Here is a 25,598-nt window from a genome sequence, read left to right as displayed (position 1 = left end):
TCAGACTCAGAGTATTAGCTTTAGCATTGCAGTAATGTTAACTTATTAGCAGTGGATCAATGATATGACAATGCATAAAATTAATTACTATCCACTTGATAATCTTGTACTGTACAAGCAATGTCAATTTGATTAATTTTGAGGTTAATTTACATAATTCTACATGCAGATATAAAGATTATGAAACTCTTTTACACTTTTCACAGAATGCAACTCTAAGTTTCATCTTGGGATGTGTGTGAGTCCTAAGTTCTGATTTCATCACAGGGTGCAGCTACTGGGCCCAGCATTCACTGTTGGACACAAGCTGTCTGCCAACAGAGATCCTTAGCCCAGGAGGCCATCAGGCAGGGGATTTAGCTGGCCACTTCAGCCCCATTTGGGACACAAAGTGATGCCCTTGACAGACTTGAGGTAGAGCTTGAAGCTTGGAATACAGGTTGGAGAAGAATGGGCAGAGATGGAAGCCACAAGAATAGGAGAGAAAGCAATAGCAAGAAGCAGAATCCAGGACATGTAAGTTACAGTGTGAAAGAGACACAGCCACAGCCATGAATAGTCCAAAGTGAAGACTTTGACATTGGCTATAGAACCAGGAAGAGAAACTGGGGCAGTTATACTGCAAGAGCAAAGAATCCAAGATGCCACAAGGAGAAGAAGATTCTCTTTTTGTCTAGGAGGCAAATCTGGTTCATATGATCAACAGAAATTAGTAATAGGAGCTCCATCAACTGTACTCTGCAGATTGGAATTTAAGCTCTTGACAGAATGCTGGCTATCCAATGAGTGCCCAATACAAGTAGTCTCTCTGCTTTAAGCTTTTCCACTAAAGTGTATAAAGGTTTAATGGCACTAAACTAAAGAATGGAAATGTGTTGCTGGAAAAGCGCAGCAGGTCAGGCAGCATCCAGGGAACAGGAGAATCGACGTTTCGGGCATAAGCCCTTCTTCAGGAAACGTCGATTCTCCTGTTCCCTGGATGCTGCCTGACCTGCTGCGCTTTTCCAGCAACACATTTCCAGCTCTGATCTCCAGCATCTGCAGACCTCACTTTCTCCTAAACTAAAGAATCCCAATCTCATTATTTTTGTGCTGTGCGAGTGCTTGACTCTCATTAATGTAAATGAGAAGACATCCTTCACTGTAAACATTTATCTTAATTTGTGGTACTAATTTGCCACCTCAAACATTTTGTAGAATGTATTTCTTTGGTGTAAATATTTTTGTACAATAAAAAACAAAATGTATTACTTACGCTGGTCATAGCCCTTAACAGTACAAACGAGACCAAATGTTTGGATTAACCAACAGCTTTTCAAAATTAAAGAATTGATGTAGGCACATGCTCCTATCTGGAATAGAAATAAATATTTAAGAACACATTTTTAATGTGCTTTGGTGCTCACAGCACTTAAATATGAAATGGTTTCAATTCTTTAAATATATTATCAGTCAACAACAAACCTCTACACATATGATTTGTCTCACATAACACATTGTTTAATTTCTATGCATTGCATTTTTAGTAACCCTCTTCAGCCACTGAGACAATTAATTCTCATGAAATACAATTTTAAGATTTAGTTTTCTATTCATAAGTATTCTGGAACAGGAATATGGACATCAGAGAGAACTCAAGGATTCCAATCAAGAGAATGGGTTGGGCTGTATTAAATATAACTCACTGAAAGAAGAATTGATAGTGAAAAACTGACCATTGATAGACCTCAATGACGGGAGTATACAATCCTTGTAACTTATGCACAGCAATCCAACAGTGCAATAAACAGGTCACACTCAAACAAAAAATCTTGTGTGGTTCCACAGCAGTTTGAAATGTATGTCCACCCCCTTCCTCCCCAAACTGATTATTCAGCACTGGTGAGCATGTTAAGCTGCCTGGCTTTCTGTCTGCGCTAATAAGGCAAGGTAGAAATGCCGTATAAGTTCTGAATGAAGAACATTGCGAAGGCAATGCAGAGATGTTGTGAGTATCCACGTAAGTGTAATGTGAGTGAGAGCTAAGAAAGCAAGCTAAGAAGCCTAAGAGACACATCCAAATAGATATGTGAGACAGGTATATATAACTAGGGATACTGATAGGTCTGATATATAATTAGTGTGGGGAGGGTTCAATTGAAAAATCAAAACAAACAAGAGAGCACTACTGTAACTTTGTGAAGAGGTGAATGATAGTCAAATGTGACAGAAAAGGGGTGAAAATATACACAGAAGAGTGTAACAGAGATTAGAACAAGAGTAAGTAATAACATTAACTAGTCAAGCTTAAGGCTCTTTCTTGAAATGCATATAGCATTTGTGACAAGATAGGTAAGCTGATGGCATAAATAGAAATAAATGACTATGTCTTGATAGCTATTATGAAGATGTGATGACAGGATGATTGAAACAACTCCACAGACACGAGTATCCCATAGCTGGGTCCATTATGTGGATGACACCTTTGTCATCACCAAACAAAACGAATTAGAGGAAACTTTCAAGACCATCAATAATACCCTTACTGGCATAAAATTCACGAAAGAGATGGAAAACAACAACAAACTGCCAAACCTAGATGTCACAGTAGAGCGAATAGCCGATGGGGAACTTCAAACGAGCGTTTACAGGAAAACAACACATACGGACCAAATATTGAACTACAGAAACAATCATCCCAATATCCACAAACGAAGCTTCATCAGAACATTATTTCAATGAGCCAACACACACTGCAGCACAGAGGAACTATGCAGAGGAGAGGAAAATCACCTATACCATGTATTCAAAAAGAATGGGAACCCAATGAACACAGTCCACCGATTTCTCAGCAACAAACGCAAATAAGCAGACAGAACACGTCCAGAAAGCCTCACCACTCTCCCCTACATCAAAGACATCTCAGAAATGACTGCCAGACTACTCAGACCTCTTGGCATCATGGTGGCCCACCAACACACTAAAACAGCAGCTAATGAACTTGAAAGATCCTATGCAGACAACAAACAAAACTAACATCATTTACAAATTACCGTGCAAGGACTGTAAGAAACACTACATTGGAAAAACAGGCAGAAAACTAGCCACCAGGATACATGAACATCAACTAGCCACAAAAACTGGGACAACACATCCATCCTCGGACAAGCCAAACAGAGACATGCACGAGAATTTCTAGAAGCATGGCATTCCAACCAGAACTCTATCAACAAGCACATTGAGTTAGATCCCATCTACCAACCCCTGAGAAAAACAGGAAATGACTTCACCACAGGAAATGACATCACCAACCCAAAGAAAACCCAAACATATAAATAGAAAGCAGTGCTTTGCCCGGATGCCCACTAGGTGACGAAACGTCTGGAAGTGAACCTTCCAGCTCAGCGAGCAAACCTACATCCAGAACCTCAACCTGAGCTACAAATCTTCTCCAAACTGGCTAATCTTCTGCAGGTAGCAATCACAACATTATATAATTTCCAACTCAGTTTGAGGGACAGCAACTCAGGTCTCAAACCAGAGTCTTCAACTCAAATAAGATGAGAACAATGAACTGCCTGTGGTTAAAGGCAGTCAATGAGAGTACCCAACCAAACTTAAGTATTACAAAGTGGTGAAAATTAGCAGTAGGCCATACAACTGGGAATTTTTTTATGAACAAATATCCGATGACTAAAAAGACATAAATAAGGAGAAAATTGATTCTGAATGTAAATTGGCAAGGAATATAAAAATAAACAACATCGATATACATAAAAAAGGACAGAAGCTACAGGAAGCGTGGGACCTATGGAGGATGCAACTGGGTAAATGATAATGAGGAACAGGGAGATTGCAGATTATTCACGTAAATATCCCAAAGGTAACAGACAAACAAGCTGTTAATAGGAGGAAAACCCTTCCCATGGTTGCTATTATGGTGGACAAATCATTTGACAAACTAATGGGATTAAAGGCAGACAAGCTGCCAGGACCTGATGGCCTGCCTCCAAGTGTTTTAAAGCAGTGATTCTCAACAGTTTTTTGACCACCGCCCCCCTAGGAGCTCTTCTCATGTTCCAGAGCCAACCTTTCAAACAGGGTTAGAACACAAACAAATGGACAGAAAATCATTTATTACTGAACACCAAGAAAACTTGAACATTCCGACATACTGGACAAAACTTAAAAAAAGACTGTATGAAATTAAACATCTATCAGACCTAATGTGATCCTTGAGCTTGGTGCTTTTCTGCAAGTTTCATGATATCGGGCTACAAATGAGATTCGGCATGAGTATTTCATTGGTTCAGGTACCAGGGCCCCCATAAACACTTGGGGCTCCCCTTCTCACAGTTTTCAGTCTGTGGCCCCCTTCAAACGTGCCAACAGCTCCTAAGGAGGCCATATAGCTCCTTTGATAACAGCTGTTTTAAAGGACGTGGCTTCAGAGAAAGTGAAGGTATTGTCCAAAATATTTTAGAATTCATCAGATCCCAGGAGTGTTGCAGCGGATTGGAAAAAGCAAATATGTTGCAGCTGTTCAAGATGGAAGGGAGACAGAAAGCAGGAAATTACAGGCCAGTTAGCCAAACATCTGTTGGGAAACTGTGAAGATCCATTATTAAGGAAGAAGTAGAAGGGCATTTAGAAAAGCTATTGCAAACAAAGGTAACATGAGTGTGTGAAAGGAAAGTCATGTTTGACATATTTTCGTGAATTTTTTTGAGGATATTCAAAAATATGTCATTTGAAAATTTATTTCATAAGGTAAGAATTCACACAATTTGGAGTAATGTCGTAGAATGGATTGAGAATTGTTTGACACAGAGAAGACACAGTCAGGATTATAGGGTCATTTTCAAATTTGAAACGTAACTAGTAGAGTGCCACACATTTCAGTCCTTGGGCCCAAATTATTTACAATCTGTATTAATGATTTAGAGGAAGGGCAAAATGTTATACTTCTAAATTTACTGATGATACATAAATAGATGGGAGGGTACATTGTGATTAGGATATGAGAGATACAGATAGATTGAGTGAATAGGCAAAAAGTTAGCATGCCATTAATGTAGGAAAATGTGAGATCATGTACTATTGATAGGAAGAATCAAAGAAGGACTACTATTTAAATAGAGTGTAAACATTTAGCACAAAGTGATCTGGGTGTTCTTGTGCATAAAAGTACACAGGTACAGCAAGTAATTAAGAAGCCAAATGGAATTTTAAGTTTCACTGCTAACTGGGTTTTAAAAATAGGGAATTTTTTACAAGTGTGCAGTGCATTTGAGAGGTCAAATCTGGAGTCGCGTACACAGTTCTGACCTCGATATTGAAGAAAGGATATAGTGACATTGGTGACAGTTCAAAAGAGATACATGAGGCAAATTCCTGGGATGAAGGACTTGATTTATCAAGAATGGATGAACAGAGTAGTCATCAGAGTTTAGAAGAATGAGGTGTGATTGAGCCTGTTCGACCATTCAATAGAATTATATGAACCTGATTATGGCCCTATCCACATACTCTGCTTTCCTCCGAACTCTTGACTCACTTGGAAGACAAAACCTTTCTATTCTAGCCTTAAGCTTTTTCATGACCCAGTCTATACTAGCAGCCACACGAGAATCATAGCATGATAAAATTCAGAAAAGGCCCTTCTGCTAACTGGGTCTGTACTGCCAAAAATATATCACTACCTAAACTAGTTCCACTTTCCTGCACTAGGCCTATAGCCTTGAATATTATGACATTTCAAATGCTCATCCAAATATGTTTCAAAGGTTGTGAGGTTTACAGCCTCAACTAGTGCATTCCAGATCTGAGTAAAAAGGTTTATTTTCTCAAAACCCCTCTAAACTTCTTTCCACTTAAAATTATGTTCCCTTGTTATTGGCCTTTTGACTCAGGGGAAACAGCTACTTGCTATTCACCTTGTCCATGCCCCTCATACTCTTATACACCTCTCTCAGGTTCCCTTTGATGTTCTCTGCTCCAAAGAAAACAAGGTGAAAGTGAGGACTGCAGATGCTGGAGATCAGAGTCAAGATTAGAGTGGAGGTGGAAAAGCACAGCAGGTCAGGCAGCATCGGAGGAGCAGGAAAATTGACATTTCGGGCAGGAGCCTTTCTTCAGGAATGAGGCTGGAGCCTCCGGAGTGGAGAGCTAAATGGGAGGGGGATGGGGCTGGGGAGAAGGTAGCTAAGAGTGCAGTAGGTGAATGGAGGTGGGGATAAAGGTGATAGGTTGGAGAGAAAGGTGGAGCGGATAGGTAGGAAGGAGGATTGGTAGGTAGGACAGGTCATGGGGACGGTGCTGAGCTGGCAGGTTGGAACTGGGGTAAGGTGGGGGGGAGGGGAAATGAAGAAACTGGTGAAGTCCACATTGATGCCCTGAGGTTGAAGTGTTCCGAGGCAGAAGATGAGGCTTTCTTCCTCCAGGTGTCAGGTGGTGAGGGAGTGGCAGTGGAGGAGGCCCAGGACCTCCATGTCCTCGCCTGAATAGGAAGGGGAGTTGAAATGTTTGGCCACAGGGTGGTGGGGTTGATTGATATGGGTGTTCCGGAGATGTTCCCTAAAGCGCTCTGCAAGAAGGCGTCCTGTTTCCCCAATGTAAAGGAGACCGCATCGGGAGCAATGGATATAGGAAATGACATTTGTGGAAGTGCAGGTGAAACTTTGACGGATGTGGAAGGCTCCTTTGGGGCCTTGGACGGAGGTGAGGGGGGAGGTGTGGGCACAGGTTTTACAATTCCTGCAATGGCAGGAGAAGGTGCCAGGAGGAGATGGTGGATTGTTGGAGGATATGGACTTGACCAGGTCACAGAGGGAACAGTCTTTGTGGAAAGGAAATAGGGGTAGTGAGGGAAATATATCCCTGGTGGTGGGGTCCATTTTTGTAAGTGGCAGAAATGTTGGCGAATGATGCAGTTTATGCAGAGATCGGTGGGGTGGGGATCGTGGGGTTTGAGGGTGGAGGTGCTGGACATGGATGAGATGCGTTGGAGGACATCTTCAACCGTGTGGGAGGAGAAATTATGGTCTTTAAAGAAGGAGGCCATCTGGTGTGTTCTGTGGTGGAACTGGTCCTCCTGGGAGTAGATATGGCGGAGGCGGAGGAATTGGGAAAATGGGATAGCATTTTTGCAGGAGGTAGGATGGGAAAAGGTGTAATCCAGGTAGCTGTGGGAGTCGGTAGGTTTGTAAAAAAAATGTCAGTGTTGAGTCAGTCATCGTTGATGTAGATGGAGAGGAGGTGTCAGAGATGGTCCAGGTGAATTTAAGGTTGGGGTGGAATGTGTTGGTGAAGCTGATGAACTGCTCAACCTCCTTGTGGAAGCACGAGGTGGCGCTGATGCAGTCATCAATGTAGCAGAGGAAGAGGTGGTAAGTTACACCTAGTGCACTCTCAGCTACCTTCTCCTCAGCCCTAGCCCCCTCCCATTTATCTCTCCACCTTGGAGGCTCCCAGCCTCATTCCTGATGAAGGGTTTTTGTCAGAAACATCGATTTTCCTGCTCCTCGGATGCTGCCTGACCTGCTGTGCTTTTTCAGCACCACTCTAATCTTGACTCCAAAGAAAACAATTTGAGCTTATCCAGCCTCTCTCCATGGTTGAAATGCTTCACCTCATAGAACATAGAACAGTACAGCGCTGTACAGGCACTTCAGCCCACAATGTTGTGCTGAGCATTTATCTTAATCTAAGATTAACCAAATTTACACACCCCTTAATTTACTGCTGTCCATGTGCTTGTCCAACAGTTGTTTAAATGTCCCTACTGCCTCTGAATTCCACACACTCACCACTCTCTGCATAAAGAACCTACTTCTGACATCTCCTCTATACCTTTCCCTAATACCTTTCCCTACACTCCTTGTGACAGCCATTTCTGCCCTGGGGAAAAATCTCTGGTTATCTACTCTACTTATGCCTCTCATTACCTTGTACACCTATATAAAGCCACCTCCCTTCTTCTCTCCAGTGTGAAAAGCTCGAGCTCACTCAACCTCTCTTCATAAGACATGCCCTCCAATCCAGGCAGCATCCTGGTAAATCTCTGTACCCTCTCTAAAGCATCTACATCCTTCCTAATAATGAGGCAACCAGAACTGGATACAATATTCAAGTGTGGTCTAACCAGGGTTTTAGAGAGCAGAAGCAAAACCTTCTGGCTCTTATCTCAATCCCTCTGTTAATGAAAGCCAAAACACCATACACCTTCTTAACAACCCTATCAACTTGAGGCAATTTTGAGGGATCCATGTACATGGACACCAAGATCCCGCTGTTCCTCCACACTGCCAAGAATCCTGTCTTTAACCCTGTATTCAGCATTCAAATTCGACCTTCCAAAATGAATCACTTCACATTTATTCAGGTTGAACCCCATCTGCCATTTGTCAGACTAGCTCTGCATCTTGTCAGTGTCTTGCTGTAGCCTGCAACAGTCCTTGACTCTACCTACAACACCACTGACGTTTCTGTCATCTGCAAACTTACTAACACACCCTTCCACTTCTTCATCCATGTCATTTATTAAAATTACAAAGAGCAGAGGCCCAAGAACAGATCCCTGCTGGATACCATTAGTCACTGACCTCCAGGTGGAACACTTTCCATCCACTACCATTTGCTGTCTTCTTTTAGCCAGCCAATTCTGTATCCAGACAGTGAGATTTCCCTGTATCCCATACCTCCTCACTTTCTAAATGAGCCTACTGTGAGGAACCTTATCAAATGCCTTACTGAAATCCATGGCACAGTGGTTAGCACTGCTGCCTCACAACTCCAGAGACCTGGGTTCAATTCCCGCCTCAGGCGACTGACTGTGTGGAGTTTGCACGTTCTCCCCGTGTCTGCGTGGGTTTCCTCCGGGTGCTCTGGTTTCCTCCCACAGTCCAAAGATGTGCAGGTCAGGTGAATTGGCCATGCTAAATTTCCCGTAGTGTTAGGTAAAGGGTAAATGTAGGGGGTATGGGTGGGTTGCGCTTCGGCGGGTCGGTGTGGACTTGTTGGGCCGAAGGGCCTGTTTCCACACTGTAAGTAATCTAATCTAATCTAATCTAATCTAATCTAATCTAATCCACTGCTTGACCTTCGTCAACTTGTCTTATCACATCCTCAAAGAACTCAATAAGGCTTGTGACGCATGGCCTGCCCCACACAAAGTCATGCTGATTATCTTTAATCAAACTATGTTTTTCCAAATAGTCACAAATCCTATCTCTCAGAATCCTTTCCAGTACCTTGCTTACCATAGACATAAGACCTACTGGTCTGTAATTCCCAGGAATTTCCCTATTCTCTTTCTTGAACAGAGGAACAACATTTGCCTCCCTCCAATCAGCCGGTACCATTTCCATGGAGAGTGAGGATATAAAGATAATCGCCAGAGGCACAGCAATCTCATTCCTCACATCCCATAGTAAACATATCTGGTCTGGTCATGGGGACTTATCTGTCTTGATGCTTCCCAGAATTTCCAGCACATCTACTTCCTTAATATCAATCCGTTTAACCCTATTAACCTGATCCACCGTGTTCTCACTATCAACGAGGTGCCTCTCTCTCCTGAATACTGAAGCAAAAAACTAATTTAGGGCCTCCTCTACATCTTCAGACTCCAGGCACAAGTTCCCTCCACTATCCCTAATTGGCCCTATCCGCTCTCTGATCATTCTCATATTCCTCACGTATGTGTAGAACAACTTTAGGTTTTACTTAATTATTCCCGCCAAGGCATTTTCGTGCCCCCTCCTGGTTTTGCTCTGTCCATTTTTGAGTTCTTTCCTAGCTACCCCGTAATCCTCTAAAGCTGTGCCAGATCCTTGCTTCCTCAACCGTAAATAAGCTTCCTTCTTCCTTTTGACAAGAAGCTCCTCTGCTCTTGTCATCCAAGGCTCCTTCACCTTAGCATTCCTTACCTGTCTCAGTGGGACAAAGTTATCCAACACTCACAACAACTGCTCCTTAAACAGCTTCCACATATCTGTTTTAAAACCCTGGTAAATCTCTTTTGCACCCTACACAATCCATTCACATTCTTTCAAGGGTGTAGTGACCAGAACTACACACAGTAAACCAGCTGTGGCCTAACTAAAGTCATGTATACCTCCAACATATGACCTCCCTGCTCTTATAATCTATGCCACAACTGACAAGCACAAGCATCCTATATGCCTTAACTACCTTATTAATCTATCCTGTTGCCTTCAGCGATTTATGGACAGCCTCCTAAAATCCCTCTGTTCCTCTTGCCATTCACTGAATACTTTCTTATTTTGATCCTTCTTCCAAACTGCATCACCTCACAATTTGTCAGGGTTAAATTTCACTTGCCATTGATCTGCCACCTTACCAATCCATTTATATACAAATTCCTCCTCACTGTTAACCAATCGACCAATCCTTATGCCATCTGCAAACTTGCTCATCATGCCCCTCACATTTTCATCTACATCAATTATAAATATCACAAAAAATATGGGACCAGAAATAATCTCTGAAATGCCATTACAACCAGGCTCAAGTCACACAGACTTCCACCATGCTCCTCTGTCTCCTTTCACATAGCTAACTTTGGATCCAACTTGGCAACAAAATGGTTCAGAATGGTAACAGAACAAATAAACATTAATAGATGGGAACTCCATTTATAGGATAGGTGCTGTTTTACTTGGCAAGAGAGAGAATTCCCAGCTCACCACCCACCGAAATCCCAATGTAACAGAATGTGGAAATATTAGAAGAACAGAAATAAAAGATACATGAACAATCAAATAAAGAAAGCTGGACAGCCGAAATCAGGAAACAACAAAAAACGAGAAATTCGACATCCTTGGATTATATGAAATATGGTGGATCAGGTGACTTTATGTGTGAGGAAATGAAAATGATTTCATCAGAAGAGAAAAAAATGAAGAGTAGTATTTCAATCAACATGGATGCAGGAATATGTGAGAGTGAAATTAAATATGATTCAGATACATCAATGCTCGTGGATAACCTGTGAATGTTACTACCATTCAAATATATATGCCTACAAGTAAAAATCCAGATGAGGAGGTTGATGAAAAATGACAGAATGGAAAAAAAAATGAATTGAATGTGAGTGAAAAGCCCTATTGGATCATGGGAGACTCGAACAATCATGTGGGGATCAGTTAGAACAGATGCATAATCCTGTGAAAGTGGAAACGGTAATCCAGCTAAAGAAGACTGCAAATAGAATACACAGAAAACAATGGTACTTAGAGAGACAGAGGGAAAAAACAAACAAATTGCAAACAGAATTTGTAACTTGGGTTAATGAAGCACTAGCTCGGAAGCTTAAGAATACCACCAATATGAATCAGTAATGGAAACATATGAAAGAATCTGCCAAGGAAGAGGATTAAGTAGCATGTGCTTTTAAGGTAACAGGATGTAGAATCCATGGGTCATGATGACAGTGTTGTAAAAGATGAAAGAAAGAAAAAATGAGAGAATATCAGTAATAAGAAGTTAAGCTGAAATACACAAACAATAAGCAAAAAGATAAGCAGAAATGGCATGAGAACAATAGTTTAAGAAGCAGTCAGGTATATTTGAGGAATTGGATTGACAAGCACAGATTGACTCAATGTATGAAAAAGCAAAGGAGATTTGTGTTACTCATTATAAGGGACTAAAAACAACAGCATGAGAGTGTAGACACTGATGAGGTAAGAAAAACAATGCAAGCACCATTTTGAAGAACTATGTACAAAAACTTGAAATAAGACTACAGGCCATGAGACCATAAAAATAGGTGAAAAGGCAAGTGGTGAGAGTGACACAGACGGATAGAGATAAGTTAAGGGTGTGAGCAAAATCTTGGCATATAATGTGGAAAAATGTGAGGTTATGCACATTGGCAGGAAGAATAGAGGAGCAGAATATTAATTGAACAAAGTAAGATTGCATAAAGTTACAGAACAGAGGGAATTGGAAGTCCTCATGCACAAAATGTTAGCCTCCAAGTTCAACAGGTAATGGAAAAGCAAATAGAATGTTGGCCTTCATTTCAAAGAGAATGGACTATAAAAGTAGGGAGATTTCACTAAAGCTATAAAAGGCACTAGTCAGACCATTGCTGGAATACTGTGAACAGATTCGGACACCTTCTCTAGAGAAAGATATACTGATGATGGAGGCAACCAGAGAGGGTTCATTAGCCTAACACTGGGTATGAAGGGACTGTCCTATAAGGTTGAGTAGATTGAGCCTTACTCATTGGAGTTTAGAAGAATGAGAGGCAACCTTATTGAAATAGGGGACTTATAAGATGCATGCAGAGAGGTTGTTTCCCCTTGTGGGAGGGTCTAGGATGAGGGTCTCAGAATAAGGGTCGAACATTTAAGACAAAGATGAGGAGTTTCTTTTCACAGAGGGTACTGAATCTGGAAAATGCTTAACTGCAGAGGGCTGTCTAGGCTGACAGACAGAAGAAGGGCCTGTGCCCGAAACGTCGAATCTCCTGTTCCCTGGATGCTGCCTGACCTGCTGTGCTGTTCCAGCAATAAAGTTTCAACCAAGACAGATTTTTAATCAGTAAGGGTTTATAGAAGAAAGGAAGAAAAGTGGAGTTGAGGATTATCAGATCATCCCTTAATTCACTAAATAGTGCAGTGACCTTAATGAGCTAAATAGCTTACTTCTGCTCCTACATCTTATGATCTTAGTCCTTAGTCAAGTCAAGGTGGACTATGGTCAGCTGGCACAGTACACTTGTCTGGTAAACCTTTGTTGCACTCTCTGTATAGCCAGAATAGCGCATATCTGAACCAGGTCTATTATATAAAAGGTCCATGTAGGGGCATCTTACTGCAGTCCTCGGTAGAAGCCTTTTTGTTGCATTTTTTCAATGACAACTGTTATTTGTGTGTATTGTAACTGCTGATGCATCACACTACTAAACAGCTGCTTTATTTTTGATATTCTCCATATTGCCTCTTTGGAACCATCAACAATGTATCCATACACAGAGCTCATTGTCATCACTGTGTTCACTGTGCTATGTGCACCACAAAAATGGTTAAGGTACACATCCATCTAGAAGCCCAGGGCCAGCAGTAGTCTCCAGCAGATGTGTAGCAGCCTCCAGATGCAGATTCCAGTAAAAGCTGTCCTCATGATGAGATGAAAGTACAGAGGGCTCATAGATGGAAAGAATAGCAATCCTTCAAATATGATTTTTCCATCATTTGATGCTAATAATAGCTAGTCTCTTCAGATTCATTCTTGTACCGTAGTCACAGTAAATGTAGCAATGTAAATATATATTGACAAATGTGATATCCTATTTACAATGAAGTGGCATCCATGCTATCTATGTTGCTTAGAAGGTTTTCCTTTTCCCTTCCTTCCTAATATGTTTAGGTGTAATGATGGGTCCTCAAGTGATGTCAAGTAAGCCTTCCCTAAAAAAAGACTTTTGGTCTTAGTGCTTTGGGCAAATGACTCTGGTGACTTGATAGTCCACACATTTTGAGAATGCCTTGGCCAAGTGCAGGCTCACCCTCCTTGGCTTGAGTTTCCACAGGGTTGAAGGTCACAGTCAGGGTTGAGGGCCCAAGTATCTCTGGATGTCTCAGGAGAAGATTACTGAGAGACCTGCATGTGGATTGCCTTCCAGCTGGGTTTCAACTGGAACTTCTCCGTATCCATGTAAGGAAGGAACATCTGGAGTGAGTTCAAGGTCCTTTGATCCCTTGTCTTGTCGTAGATACTGAACACCAATGGCTAAAAGAATGGAGTGCAGATTTGTACACATACCTAGTAAACACTGAATCAGCAATGAAATAAAGAAACAGCAATATGTATGCAAGCAAAAGCCAGCACAGTATAGATGGCCACTGGCGGACACCTACTGCCATCAATCTAGCTTCCTGAGTGTCTCTGTCAAACCTGTCTGCCACTCCTGTGTCAGACTGTGCATTTTTAACAAGCTGTTAATGGCTAACCCATGAGATCATCATCTGCCTGGGGCTGAGCAGTTGCCTAGTCTCCAGCAATACTTCCACTGCCTGCTCCTGGACATTCTCTCCTTAGCCAGCTGTCGATTATAGCTGTACTGTGCGTCAAGGTGTCATTATTTGAGCAGGTGGATGGCGGAGAAGCTAGCCTTGCTGGTACTTCTTCTGAAGGCCTATGGCTCCTTCCTTAGAGGCAGTTCAGTAAATGATAGCTGGAGGAATTGGTCTCTGTGGAATTTGTGAAATAGGGCTAGAATATTCGTGTGTTAGGAATACATTCAGTATCTTGTTAGTGAAAACACCACTTGTGTTGCTACTGTAAACAGCTGACTTTTTCTGCTGTTCAAATTCTTGAGGTACTGCACTTTTCCAGGATATTTGGAATCTGAGTATACTTGCTAACTTATCCACACTCCTGTTTCATTCAATTTAAATGTTAACTTCCTTATACTTCGATATTTCTTGTGGATTGTCCTGATGAATGCAAGACAAAAACTTCAAATAATGTGTCTTTTTTCAAGAGTATTCAAGATATATTTGAATATGCAGTCAGCCGTGGTGAGATGGGGAGTGATGACAAAACATTTGCAGCAAAGCACAGAAAAAGGATAACAAAAGCCAAGAGAAATACTAGCCACAACAGGCATTAGAGTCATAGAGATATACAGCATGGAAACAGACCCTCTGGTCCAACCTGTCCATGCCGACCAGATATCCCAACCCAATCTTGTCCCACCTGCCAGCAACCGGCCCATATCCCTCCAAACCCTTCCTATTCATATACTCATCCAAATGCCTTTTAAATGTTGCAATTGTACTAGCCTCCACCACTTCCTCTGGCAGCTCATTCCATACATATACCACCCTCTGCTTGAAAAGGTTGACCCTTAGGTCTCTTTTATATCTTTCCCCTCTCAACCTAAACCTATGCCCTCTAGCTCTGGACTCCTCCACCCCAGGAAAAAGACTTTGTCTATTTATCCTATTCATGCCCTTCATGATTTTATAAACCTCTACAAGGTCACCCCTCAGCCTCCGAAACTCCATGGAAAACAGCCCCAGCCTATTCAACCTCTTCCTGTAGCTCAAATCCTCCAATATCCTTGTAAATCTTTTCTGAACCCTTTCAAGTTTTACAATATCCTTCCAAACGGAAGGAGACCAGAAGTGCATGCAATATACCTAAAGTGGCCTAACCAATGTCCTGTACAGCTTCAACATGACCTCCCAAGTCCTGTACTCAATGCTCTGACCAATGGCAGGAGTAGGCCATTCAGCCCCTTAAGCCTGCCCCCACCATTTAATAAAATCATGGCTGATCTTCCCAAAGCTTCAATTCCTCTTTCATGCCAGCTTCTCATTGCTCTCAATTCCCTGATGTTTCAAAAATTGAAGTCCTTTTTAAGTACTTTCGGTAATCTATATTTATGAGCCAGACTTGCCTTCAAGCCTAAATCTCCCACTAACTGCAGCCACACGTGCTTACACTGCTAAGATATCACAGGATATTCCAGCATCCCTGGCACTGGTGTCACCTTTAAAAGACCATTGGTCAAACAATGCTCTACATAGTTTGTGACCTTTTCCCTGAACATGGCAGACAAGCAAAAATTGACATCTTGCTTTTTAGAGAGAGATCTAGAGATTCTGTTGGATGCAATAGCAAAGAGGAGGGATATCCTCTTCCCACAAGACCGGCATAGGAGGCCATGACTCCAGACTCTACCATCCTGGTCCAAAGTTGTCACCCGAATCAATAGAAATTCAGCAGCCTGAAGAAACAGTGTGTGAAAACAGTCATTGACTTCCTCCACTCTGCCTGGGTAAGTGCCACCATCGCCTCTCTGCTACCTTGTACTCACTCTATCTCTGCTACTGCATACACCCTCCACCAAGGCTCATACTCTACCACTCAGACTATTGCATGCAACATCTTCCGACTTTTACTCATCCAATTCCCAGACATCACTAACCCTGGATGGCTTCAATGTTTACTTATAGTCTACCATTCTCACTTCTGCATCAACATCTTCTTTTATTATTACCAATCCAATTCCTCACACCACCAACCTTACATGCCAGCTGCACTGTCTACTTGCACACCTCACCACCTTTCTTCCACCTGTACTGGCAGTTTCAGCATTTTTATTTCACTCAATTCTTTCCTTTGTCTCATTCCCAGAGAAAACAGGCAACAACTGGGCAGAAAGAGCCAAGACAAATTGCAGGGTGCCAGACATTTGGATCCTCACCTTCTAAGCAGAGACATTCCTGAACCTGATCCCAAGTGCTCCAGTGGTGATACCCAAACCCCTGAACTGAAGCCACAGGCTATTCTTGAATTAGACTTGGGTTCTTGCCTAGGTGCCCAGGCTGAAGTGTGATTTCTTTGACTTGAATTGTCATTTAGTTAATGCACACTCCATGTTTGCTGCATATACACATGACACAAGTGAAAGATTGACGTAACATTGTACCATATAGCAACATGTCCACTCCCTTGACTGATCACTGCCAACAACTTTGACAAACCTCCTGATTTGATTGGCACCATATCCGCTGCCACTCTTTTCACCACGAACACTCAGAAGCAGCAGTGTGTACCATCTACAACATGTCCTACAGAAATTCACAAAGTAACTTTAAACAGCACCTCCCAAACCCACAACCACTACCATCTAGAAAAGCAACAGCAGTGCATAAATGGGAACACCACCACCTACAAGCTCCCTTCTAAGTCACTGATTATCATGACCACAAAGTATAATGCTATTCCTTTGGTGTCACTGGGTCAAAATCTTTGAATTCCCTCTCATACATCATTGTGGGTGTATCTGCATCAAAAGAAATGCAGGGGTTCAAGACATCAGGAGCAACTAGGGATGGACAAATAAATGCTGGCTGAGCCAGCAATTCTCACGTCTCATGAATGTAAACAAAACTCTGGCACCTGTCACACAACACAACCTTCAGGATTCATATTTTTAGGGAAGAAACACAGGTAGCATGGTGGCTCAGTGGTTAGCACTGATGCCTCACAGTGCCAGGGACCCGGATTCAGTGCCAGCTTGGGGCGACTGTCTCTGTGGAGTTTGCACATCCTCCTTGTGTCTGCATGGGTTTGGTCTGATTTCCTCCCACAGTCCAAAAATGCGGGTTAGGTGAATTGGCCATTCTAAATTGCTGATAGTGTTTGGGAAGTGTAGGCTAGGTGTGTTAATCAGGGGAGATGGAGAGTAATGTTGGTCTGGGTGGGATGCTCTTCGGAGAGTTAGACCTGTTGTACCAAATAGTTTATTCCCACACTGTAGGGATTCTATGAAAACAGTATCTATATCCTCAGTTATACAGTCCCCTATTGTAATTTAAGCCTTTTTAAACTCTTTGAAAGGACCCCACAGTATAGAGCGGTGGGCATTTCCTTATCTTCTCTCTAGTCCCTGCTCCTTACAACCATGAAGGACTTCAAAACCTGCTTGCCAATTGCAAGGTCTGAGGTCCTTTGACTGCTACCTTTTAAATATTTCAACCTGCATCTTTTCCAGCAAAATCGGCCCTGACTTGGAATATTGATCAATCTGATGAAATTACCCCAATAAATAACTGCCTCAACAATGTAATAATAATGGTACATATTTCAACAACAAAATAAAAATATTCTTCAAAATTGCTTATAGATAAAGCTTGTCATTCACTACTTACAGAAAGAATGTTCTTCATTGTGATCACAAAAACATTGTAGGCAATAAGACAGTCCCAATATTGGAGGATTATTTTAATAGGTTTTAGTAATAGCTCTCCACCAAAGAGCAGGAAATAAAAACAGGCGACAAGGTAGCCCATGCAAAAGATGCTGATTCGTGTTGTTCCTGTGATAAAGATGATTGTAAGCACGAACCAAAATAGGTAACTGAATCCAATGACTTTGATCATATCCAGGTAGGATCTGTATTTTGAGGAAAGAAAACAATGAAATTTCAATCATGAGATCATAAATATCAGTACAGAGGAGGCAGGCAATTAGGGACATACATTGTTTTAGCTTTTTTTTCACAGAAATCTGCATTCCCCAATCACAATATTTAATATCTATAATTCAAGAGTCCACTGCATTATCTCGAAGACTGTTACAGGTATTAATCATCTTTTATTTCCTGAAATTAGTCCTGAACTTGTCTTTTATTTGTTTATACTTTTAAAAGTTAAGCTTCAGGTTAACTTAGTATCTTACCTTGTAACAGAATTTAAAGATGGTCAATAATAGCAGGTAAAATGTAATGCAAATAAATTCAATAGCTAGACTGCCAAATCAATTAGAATATAAGTTCTTAAGGATTTCAAAATATTTGAAAGATTTTACATTTCAGGAGATAATTCTAATATTATTGAGAGATGCATACCATATTGCAACTTTATCTGTTGATTTATTTAGCTTCTGCCTAAGGGTTAGTATTATAATAAAAACATCACTGGAAGTATGAAAATGAGTCCAAATCTCAAAATGGCTCAAGCATAAACCTTGCCAAGAATGGATGACTACACTGCCAACTTTGCTTTGGTCTTGGTGTTTGCTCATCCATCCTTTCCATCAATTCAGCAGAACATCAGGTTTGATAATAACATTTGCATCTTTATAAAGGTATTATGGACCATTGCTAACAGGATTGCAAACCATCAATAATTCTTGTGTAATTACACAAGAGTGTAATTATTGTATGGACAGGATTGTAACATGAATTAACATTCATTTTAATTGCTGGTGATTTATACATATTTTGAAACATTATGTTACAACAAACATAATATATGATCTATTATATGGACCACGTGAAACCTCTTGCTAGAATAAACACTTATCTCTCACTAAATATGAAAGATAGCAATCAGGGTTCATGTTTTACCTGCAATGAATAAAGTCTGGCACTGGATTATGTTGACTGAATGTGGCTGCATCCAAATCTCTGCAAATTTCTACATTATCCCCAGCAACTATTCTCACTGCAGCTCGGTTTTCATCTTCGAATACCTGCCACTGCAGTGATGCACACAGCAACATCATGAAGTCATCTAAATATCAACAAGACAAACATCTGATATTTACTTTTGTATTTTGAACGATATTTATTATGTAAAAAAGAGATTTTGCATGTACTTGCAACATTTGAAGGTACAAATTATATGATTTTTTTAAGGAGACAACCTGGTATAGCAATCAATTTTCCTTTCATTGTTGCACTCCCATACAGATTGTCTTTATTTTACGCATTCCACTTTCTAACCCACACTGGGATTAAGTCTAATAATATGAGAAACCACAGGTAAAAAAAACCCACATCACAATGGATTCATATTTACTGGAGATTAAAAGACTGAATGAAGCTTATAAAATTGCACAATGTAAAAAATATATAAAATTCTTAGAGGTGTTGACTGGGTAGAAATTGACAGATTAATTCCCTGGCTGGGAGCTTTTGTCACACAGTGGTAGTGTCCCTACCTCTGGACCAAGAGACCCATGTTCAAGTTTCCCCTGCTCTAAAGGTGGTGATAGCAACTCTGAGCAGGTTGATTAAAAACATTTTAAAAATCTTAAATACCCTGGCTGGAGATTCCAGAATTAGTCTCAGGATCATATGTCAACTATTTAAGAAGGAATTTACAAGATAATTCTTCACTCAGATGTGTGATTCTTTATAATTCTCAACTTCAAAAGACTTGAAAATTCAGTTATTGAGTACATTCAAGTCAGTGATGAACAAATACTTGGGCACAAATGAAATCAAGGAAAATAGAGATGTTGCAAACAGTTATTTAGAAATTCAGCCACATCCTTATTTAATTCTGCAGCAGGATCAGCAGACTATTTGGCTGACACCAGCTCTTATTACTTGCTGTTCCAAGTATTCCACATCAGGATAATGTTTTGTTAATTGATTGCGATGATAAATTATTATTTTGTATTTGTGTAAACCATTTTGCAATTGAGATATGTTTCTTGCGTAGATACTTAAGTCATCATGAAAGCATAAACTTTATCTGCTTTTCTTGACAGTGTAAGTATGTGGAGTTAATTTCTCTAATGTATGTGAACAGGCTTCAGTTACTGAAATAAATCCAATCAAACAAACTATTTTGGTAGGTATCAGATAAAAAACAATTCTGAAATTATAAAATAAATGTTAGCATTACATAGTATGATTTGCACTTAACAGGTGTATTGTAAGTAGAAAGAATGAAGTATCAAGCTAGTGACTGAAAAGAAGCAGAAACGTACATTTTCTCAAAGAATTTACAGAAACATGTAAATTATCCTAGTTAACTATGAATATTTTCATTGTGTTATTGTCAAAGGCAATGCAACTTTTGTTTTTCTTCATTCCTGTGCAGTCTGATTTTAAATAAAGTTATATACCCTTTCAAAAAATTTGTTGTGAGGCTACATTAAATTTAGCAGTATAAAATGATTGTGCTCCCCATTTTTGCATTTTAGCATGGATGTAGAAAATTTCAACACTTCAGTGAAAAGAAATTTCTTAGCAGGATGAATATTAAAAACTTAAGAAATATGTTGCTAGAAATTCATAAATATTTCATATAGCTCTCAGTTGTTATAAGCATCTTATTGAATTATTACAGTTGTTGAAAAAGTAAAAATGCCAATTTCCAGAACTAGTGCAGAAATATTTAAAATATTAAATTATCTTTTAAAGCCATTGCAGCCATTCAAAGTAAACTAAATTTCTCTTAAGTGACAGTGATTTTGTCAATTTGGAACGACCTGTAACTGGAATTTGGGATACTTGATGTGCTTTAGATTTAGCCTCTAATGACAATAAAAGACAATTTTAGTTGACCAAATCTATGCCATTATATTATAAATACCAGAAAAAATATTTCAAATATTTTCACATTTGAAAGAAAATGTTAAAGTTACGATCATTTTGCTAAAGAGCTATGTTTTGCTACTTTGATACAAAATGGCAGTGAATATGTTAAACGTAACTTAAAGGAGGAGAAAGTAAGGACTGCAGATGCTGGAGACCAGAGTTGAAAAATGTGGACCAGAGTTGAAAAAAACACAGCAGGCCAGGCAGCATCCGAGGAGCAGGAGAATCGATGTTTCTGGCATAAGCCCGAAGGGCTTATGCCCGAAACATCGATTCTCCTGCAAACGTAACTTAAACCCAACATTTGTGCAATAAACATTTATAAGTATTTGTTCATACAGTAGAAGTTAGATTTTTTGTTGTGCATGCAAGTAGATTATGTGTGAATGCGAAAATGCAGAAGGTATTAAATAAAAATGGGAGATATATTAGAAAACACTGCAAGATAGAGCACTTCGCGCGTTTTGAGAAGATTTGTAGCTCAGGTTGAGGTTCTGGATGTAAGTTTGCTTGCTGAGCTGGAAGATTCTTTTCCAGATGTTTTGTCACCATACTAGGTAACATCATTAGTGAGCCTCTGGTTAAGCACTGGTGCTAGTGACTTGTTCTCTATTTATGTGTTTAGGTTTCCTTGTGTTGTTGATGTCATTTCGAGTTGTGATGTCAGTTCCAGTGGTGATGTAATTTCCTGTTCTTTTTCTCAGAGGTTGGTAAATGGCATCCAAGTCAATGTGTTTGTTGATAGAGTTCCGGTTGGAATGCCATGCTTCTAGGAATTCTTGCATGTGTCTCTGTTTGGTTTGTCCTAGGTAGATGTGTTGTCCCAATCAAAGTGGTGTCCTTCCTCATCTGTATGTAACGATACTAGTCAGAGCGGGTCATGTCTTTTTGTGGCTACTTGATGTTTACCACCCTCTGAGAAAAAGAACGAAATGACATCACAACAGCAAATGCCATCACTACAGGAACTGACATCACCACAGGAAATGACATCACCGACACAAGAAAACTTAAACATATAAATCAAAATGGTCACTAACACCAGTGCTTCACCAGAGGCTCACTGATGATGTCACCTAGTATGGTGACAAAATGTCTGAAAACGAACCTTTCAGCTCAGTGAGCAAACTTACATCCAGATAGAGCACTGTTTGCCACACACCAGTTATGTCTTATTTCTGAATTCAGTCCCTCATACTAATGCTTTCAAAACATTTTCTGTACTCACAAATGAGAAACATCGGATTTGGATTTGTGATGAAGTCTGGAAAGTACAACCACTTAATAAAATTTGAGTTGATTTTGGCACTGGCATATCTCCATGGATACTCTGCAATACAATCAAAGTACCGTGAAACATATCTATTGGTATTTATTTGGGAAATGAAACAGATCTGTCTACATTTCATTTTGATAGGTAATTTCATCGCTGTCACTACAATCAGAAATGAAAAAGACTGACAAAAATAATATTATTGTCAATTCAGTTGTGAATAGTGGGAGTAATGTATTACTCAAGTTTTTGCGCAGAGTACTGTTATCTCAGCTCATGATATTTTACATCAGAATTCAACAATTTTATTTTGTATTTAAAGGAACACTGGTCTCCATCCAAATTGAGTATGACCTCTTCATAGAGTTCTAACTTTAGTCATTTAGGTCTTGTAACTAACAAGAAATGTTGGAAGAGAAACAATCATGAAAACTGTTGCAGGACACTATTAATTGAGCAAGTATCTCACTGTAAATCCATCTGCGCTAGTTGAATCAGAACTGTGCATTTCAATCTACAATAAACATATAAACATACAAGAATTATGATGTATTCCCATTTTCAGCAAAATCAAGAGTACTAATTATTATTGTACAACGTTAGCCCTCTGATCAATGGGTTTTACAAATGGTTATTTAGAGTCATAGAGATGTACAGCATGGAAACAGATCCTTCGGTCCAACCCGTCCATGCCGACTGGATATCCCAACCCAATCTAGTCCCACCTGCCAGCACCCGGCCCATATCCCTCAAAACCCTTCCTATTCATATACCCATCCAAATGCCTTTTAAATGCTGCAATAGTACTAGCCTCCACCACTTCCTCTGGTAGCTCATTCCATACACGTATCACCCTCTGCGTGAAAAAGTTGCCCCTTAGGTCTCTTTTATATCTTTCCCCTCTCACCCTAAACCTATGCTCTCTAGTTCTGGACTTCCCCACCCCAGGGAAAAGACTTTGTCTATTTATCCTATCCATGCCCCTCATGTTTTTGTAAGGTCACCCCTCAGCCTCCAATGCTGCGTCAATGTCTCACAGGTGATATGATACATAAATTAATTCAAAGAAAGGCTGATGTTAATTACAATAACTCAACAATTACAACAGTTCTACCTTTGCAGGCAGCAGGTGGGATGCCAATACAAAGTAGGTACTGAAAGGTCAAAATGCATGCTAGGAAGCAGCAGTATTTCGGCCAGATTTCGGCAATGGCTTTTCTGCGGCGTCGATAGAGTAATGCAAATAACCAAAAGGCATGAAACATGGCATACAGATCCATTCGTTGGCCAATCACATTGACAGTCATTAAAAAACATATCTGTGGAAAAACAAACAGAAATGGTATTACTCAAAAAAGAATACTTGCAAACTAATGTAGTAAACAGAGATGGATTGTAAAATTCCAAATTTAACTTGCAATGCCTTATATAAAATAAATCATTAATAAAAAGGCCCAAAATTTGGACATTGATTGGGCAGAGGTTACAGCTGAATTTTGGTAGACGTTTACTTGCTTTCTATTTAAAAATTTTGTGAGTGAGACAAAGGTGAATTATTCCTCCATTCAGTGTTTTTATCAACATACGGCACAGGTTGGATTGGCAAACATAGGTATGTATCTGCTCCAAGAAAAATTCTGATAATATTAACATAATAATCTGAACCATGGAGTTTTTACTTATTGGCCAGACAGACAGCATGACACTTGCAGTGCATTCTTTGGGAAAGGCCTGCCAAACAATGAGGAATGATGCAGTTAAAAGGCTAATGGTGGGCTGTTTCCTGGGATTTGGACAACGGGATTGTAAAACCACATATTGAGATCTGTCTGACAATTAGAGGCTGGAGGCTCTCTTGTTCAGCAACATCATCAGGGAGGTAGTGGTTTCTGGAGGAAAGATACCGACCAGAAGCCCAGGATAATGGCGTGATCCAGGCTGCAGGTCCAGAGTGGGTACTGTTAGGTAGTCAGGTATAGAGAAAATTAGGGCACCAGCAAAGGCATTGGTGGCTCTCAGTGGGAGCTCCTCTTCTTGATGCTGTTGTCTCTCAGTCAGGCACTGAATCCCAACGAAGGAATGACCAGTGCCCTGTTGTGCTCTGGGAGATAGCAAGCAGCGTAATGTTTACTTGTCATACATGTCTAATGATGACAGACCCATAAATGACTGAGTTAATACTAATGATTGTGCTTATTAATTGTCCATTTAAGGGTCAGTGAGGCAGGAAGGTCACCTTGGGTGTCTCCTTCCTTTACTTATCAAAGGTGAAGCTGTGAAGACAGTAATGTGTTCACATATCTTCTGCCTAGTTAAAAATTTTTCCCACCTCCAAGCACACAGCTAAAGAGGACAGAATATTCCACCCAATGTTCTGGACAGCTTGTGAAATAAAATTACTTCGTATATAAGCAACTTACAAATCTAATGTGAATGTCTATTTTGTAGTTTTAAGCCTTATAGATCAGACAAGGTTCATATCAAATGTTTCATTAATGATAGTTACATTCAGATGAAAGAATCTTGGGGGCACTGTAAATTTCTTAGTTTTGTTCTCCAATACAAAGGAACGTATAAAGTAAGCCCAGATTCATACTTCTGATTGTTATTTAAATTACAATAATAGAAATACCTTCATTTTTAAAAAATTCCTTCGTGGAATGTGGGCATCGCTGGCTTGTCAACATTATTGCCCTTCCCTAGTTGCCCTTGAGAAATGGTGATGAGCTGCCTTCTGAAACTGCTGCTGCACGTGTGTTGTAGGTAGACCCACAATGCCATTAGGGAGAGAATTCCAGGATTATGACCCAGTGGCAGTGAGAAACAATTGTGGTGTTCCCAAGTATCTGTTGTCAATGTCCTTCTCATGAGCTTATTGTGGGTTTGGAAGATGCTGTCTAACGATCTTTGGTGAATTTCTGCAATACATCTTCTAGGTAGTACACACTGCTGCTACTGAGCATCAGTAATGGAGGGTGTTGGATGTTTGTGATCTGGTGCCAGTCAAGGGGGGAGGGGTGCCTTGTCCTGGATATTGTCAAACTTCTTGAAGCTACACTCATCCAGGCAAGTGGGGAGTATTCCAACACACTCGTGACTTGTGCTTTGTAAATGGTGGACAAGCTTTGCAGTGTCTGAAGGTGAGTTGCCTGCCACATTATTTTAAGCCTCTGACCTGGTCTTAGAGTTATAGAGTCACAGAGATGTACAGAATGGAAACAGACCCTTTAGTCCAACCCATCCATGCTGACCAGATATCCCAACCCAATCTAGTCCCACCTGCCAGCAGCCGGCCCATATCCCTTCCTATTCATATACCAATCCAAATGCCTCTTAAATGTTGCAATTGTACCAGCCTCCACCACATCCTCTGGCAGCTCATTCCATACACGTACCACCCTCTGCATGAAAAAGTTGCCCCTTAGGTCTCTTTTATATCTTTCCCCTCTCACCCTAAAC

At 40.4% G+C, this 25,598-nt stretch overlaps 1 protein-coding gene across 1 annotated transcript in view; it reads right to left on the bottom strand.

The window, feature by feature from the left end:
• The window catches only part of LOC122548766 (piezo-type mechanosensitive ion channel component 2), a 746,345-nt gene that overhangs the window by 131,774 nt on the left and 588,973 nt on the right, over nucleotides 1–25,598 (bottom strand). The window contains exons 25-29 of the mRNA XM_043687533.1: nucleotides 23,254–23,458; nucleotides 22,095–22,196; nucleotides 18,881–19,046; nucleotides 17,682–17,925; nucleotides 1,256–1,352 (exon numbers count right to left, since the gene is read on the bottom strand). Coding sequence (XP_043543468.1) covers nucleotides 1,256–1,352; nucleotides 17,682–17,925; nucleotides 18,881–19,046; nucleotides 22,095–22,196; nucleotides 23,254–23,458 — 814 coding nt within the window. The remainder of the gene's footprint in view (nucleotides 1–1,255; nucleotides 1,353–17,681; nucleotides 17,926–18,880; nucleotides 19,047–22,094; nucleotides 22,197–23,253; nucleotides 23,459–25,598) is intronic.

The sequence above is a fragment of the Chiloscyllium plagiosum genome, chromosome 4, assembly GCF_004010195.1.
Source record: "Chiloscyllium plagiosum isolate BGI_BamShark_2017 chromosome 4, ASM401019v2, whole genome shotgun sequence".
Classification (NCBI taxonomy): Eukaryota; Metazoa; Chordata; class Chondrichthyes; order Orectolobiformes; family Hemiscylliidae; genus Chiloscyllium; species Chiloscyllium plagiosum.
The sequence above is the reverse complement of the archived record's forward strand: the minus strand, read 5'-3'. Positions and strand labels throughout refer to the sequence as shown.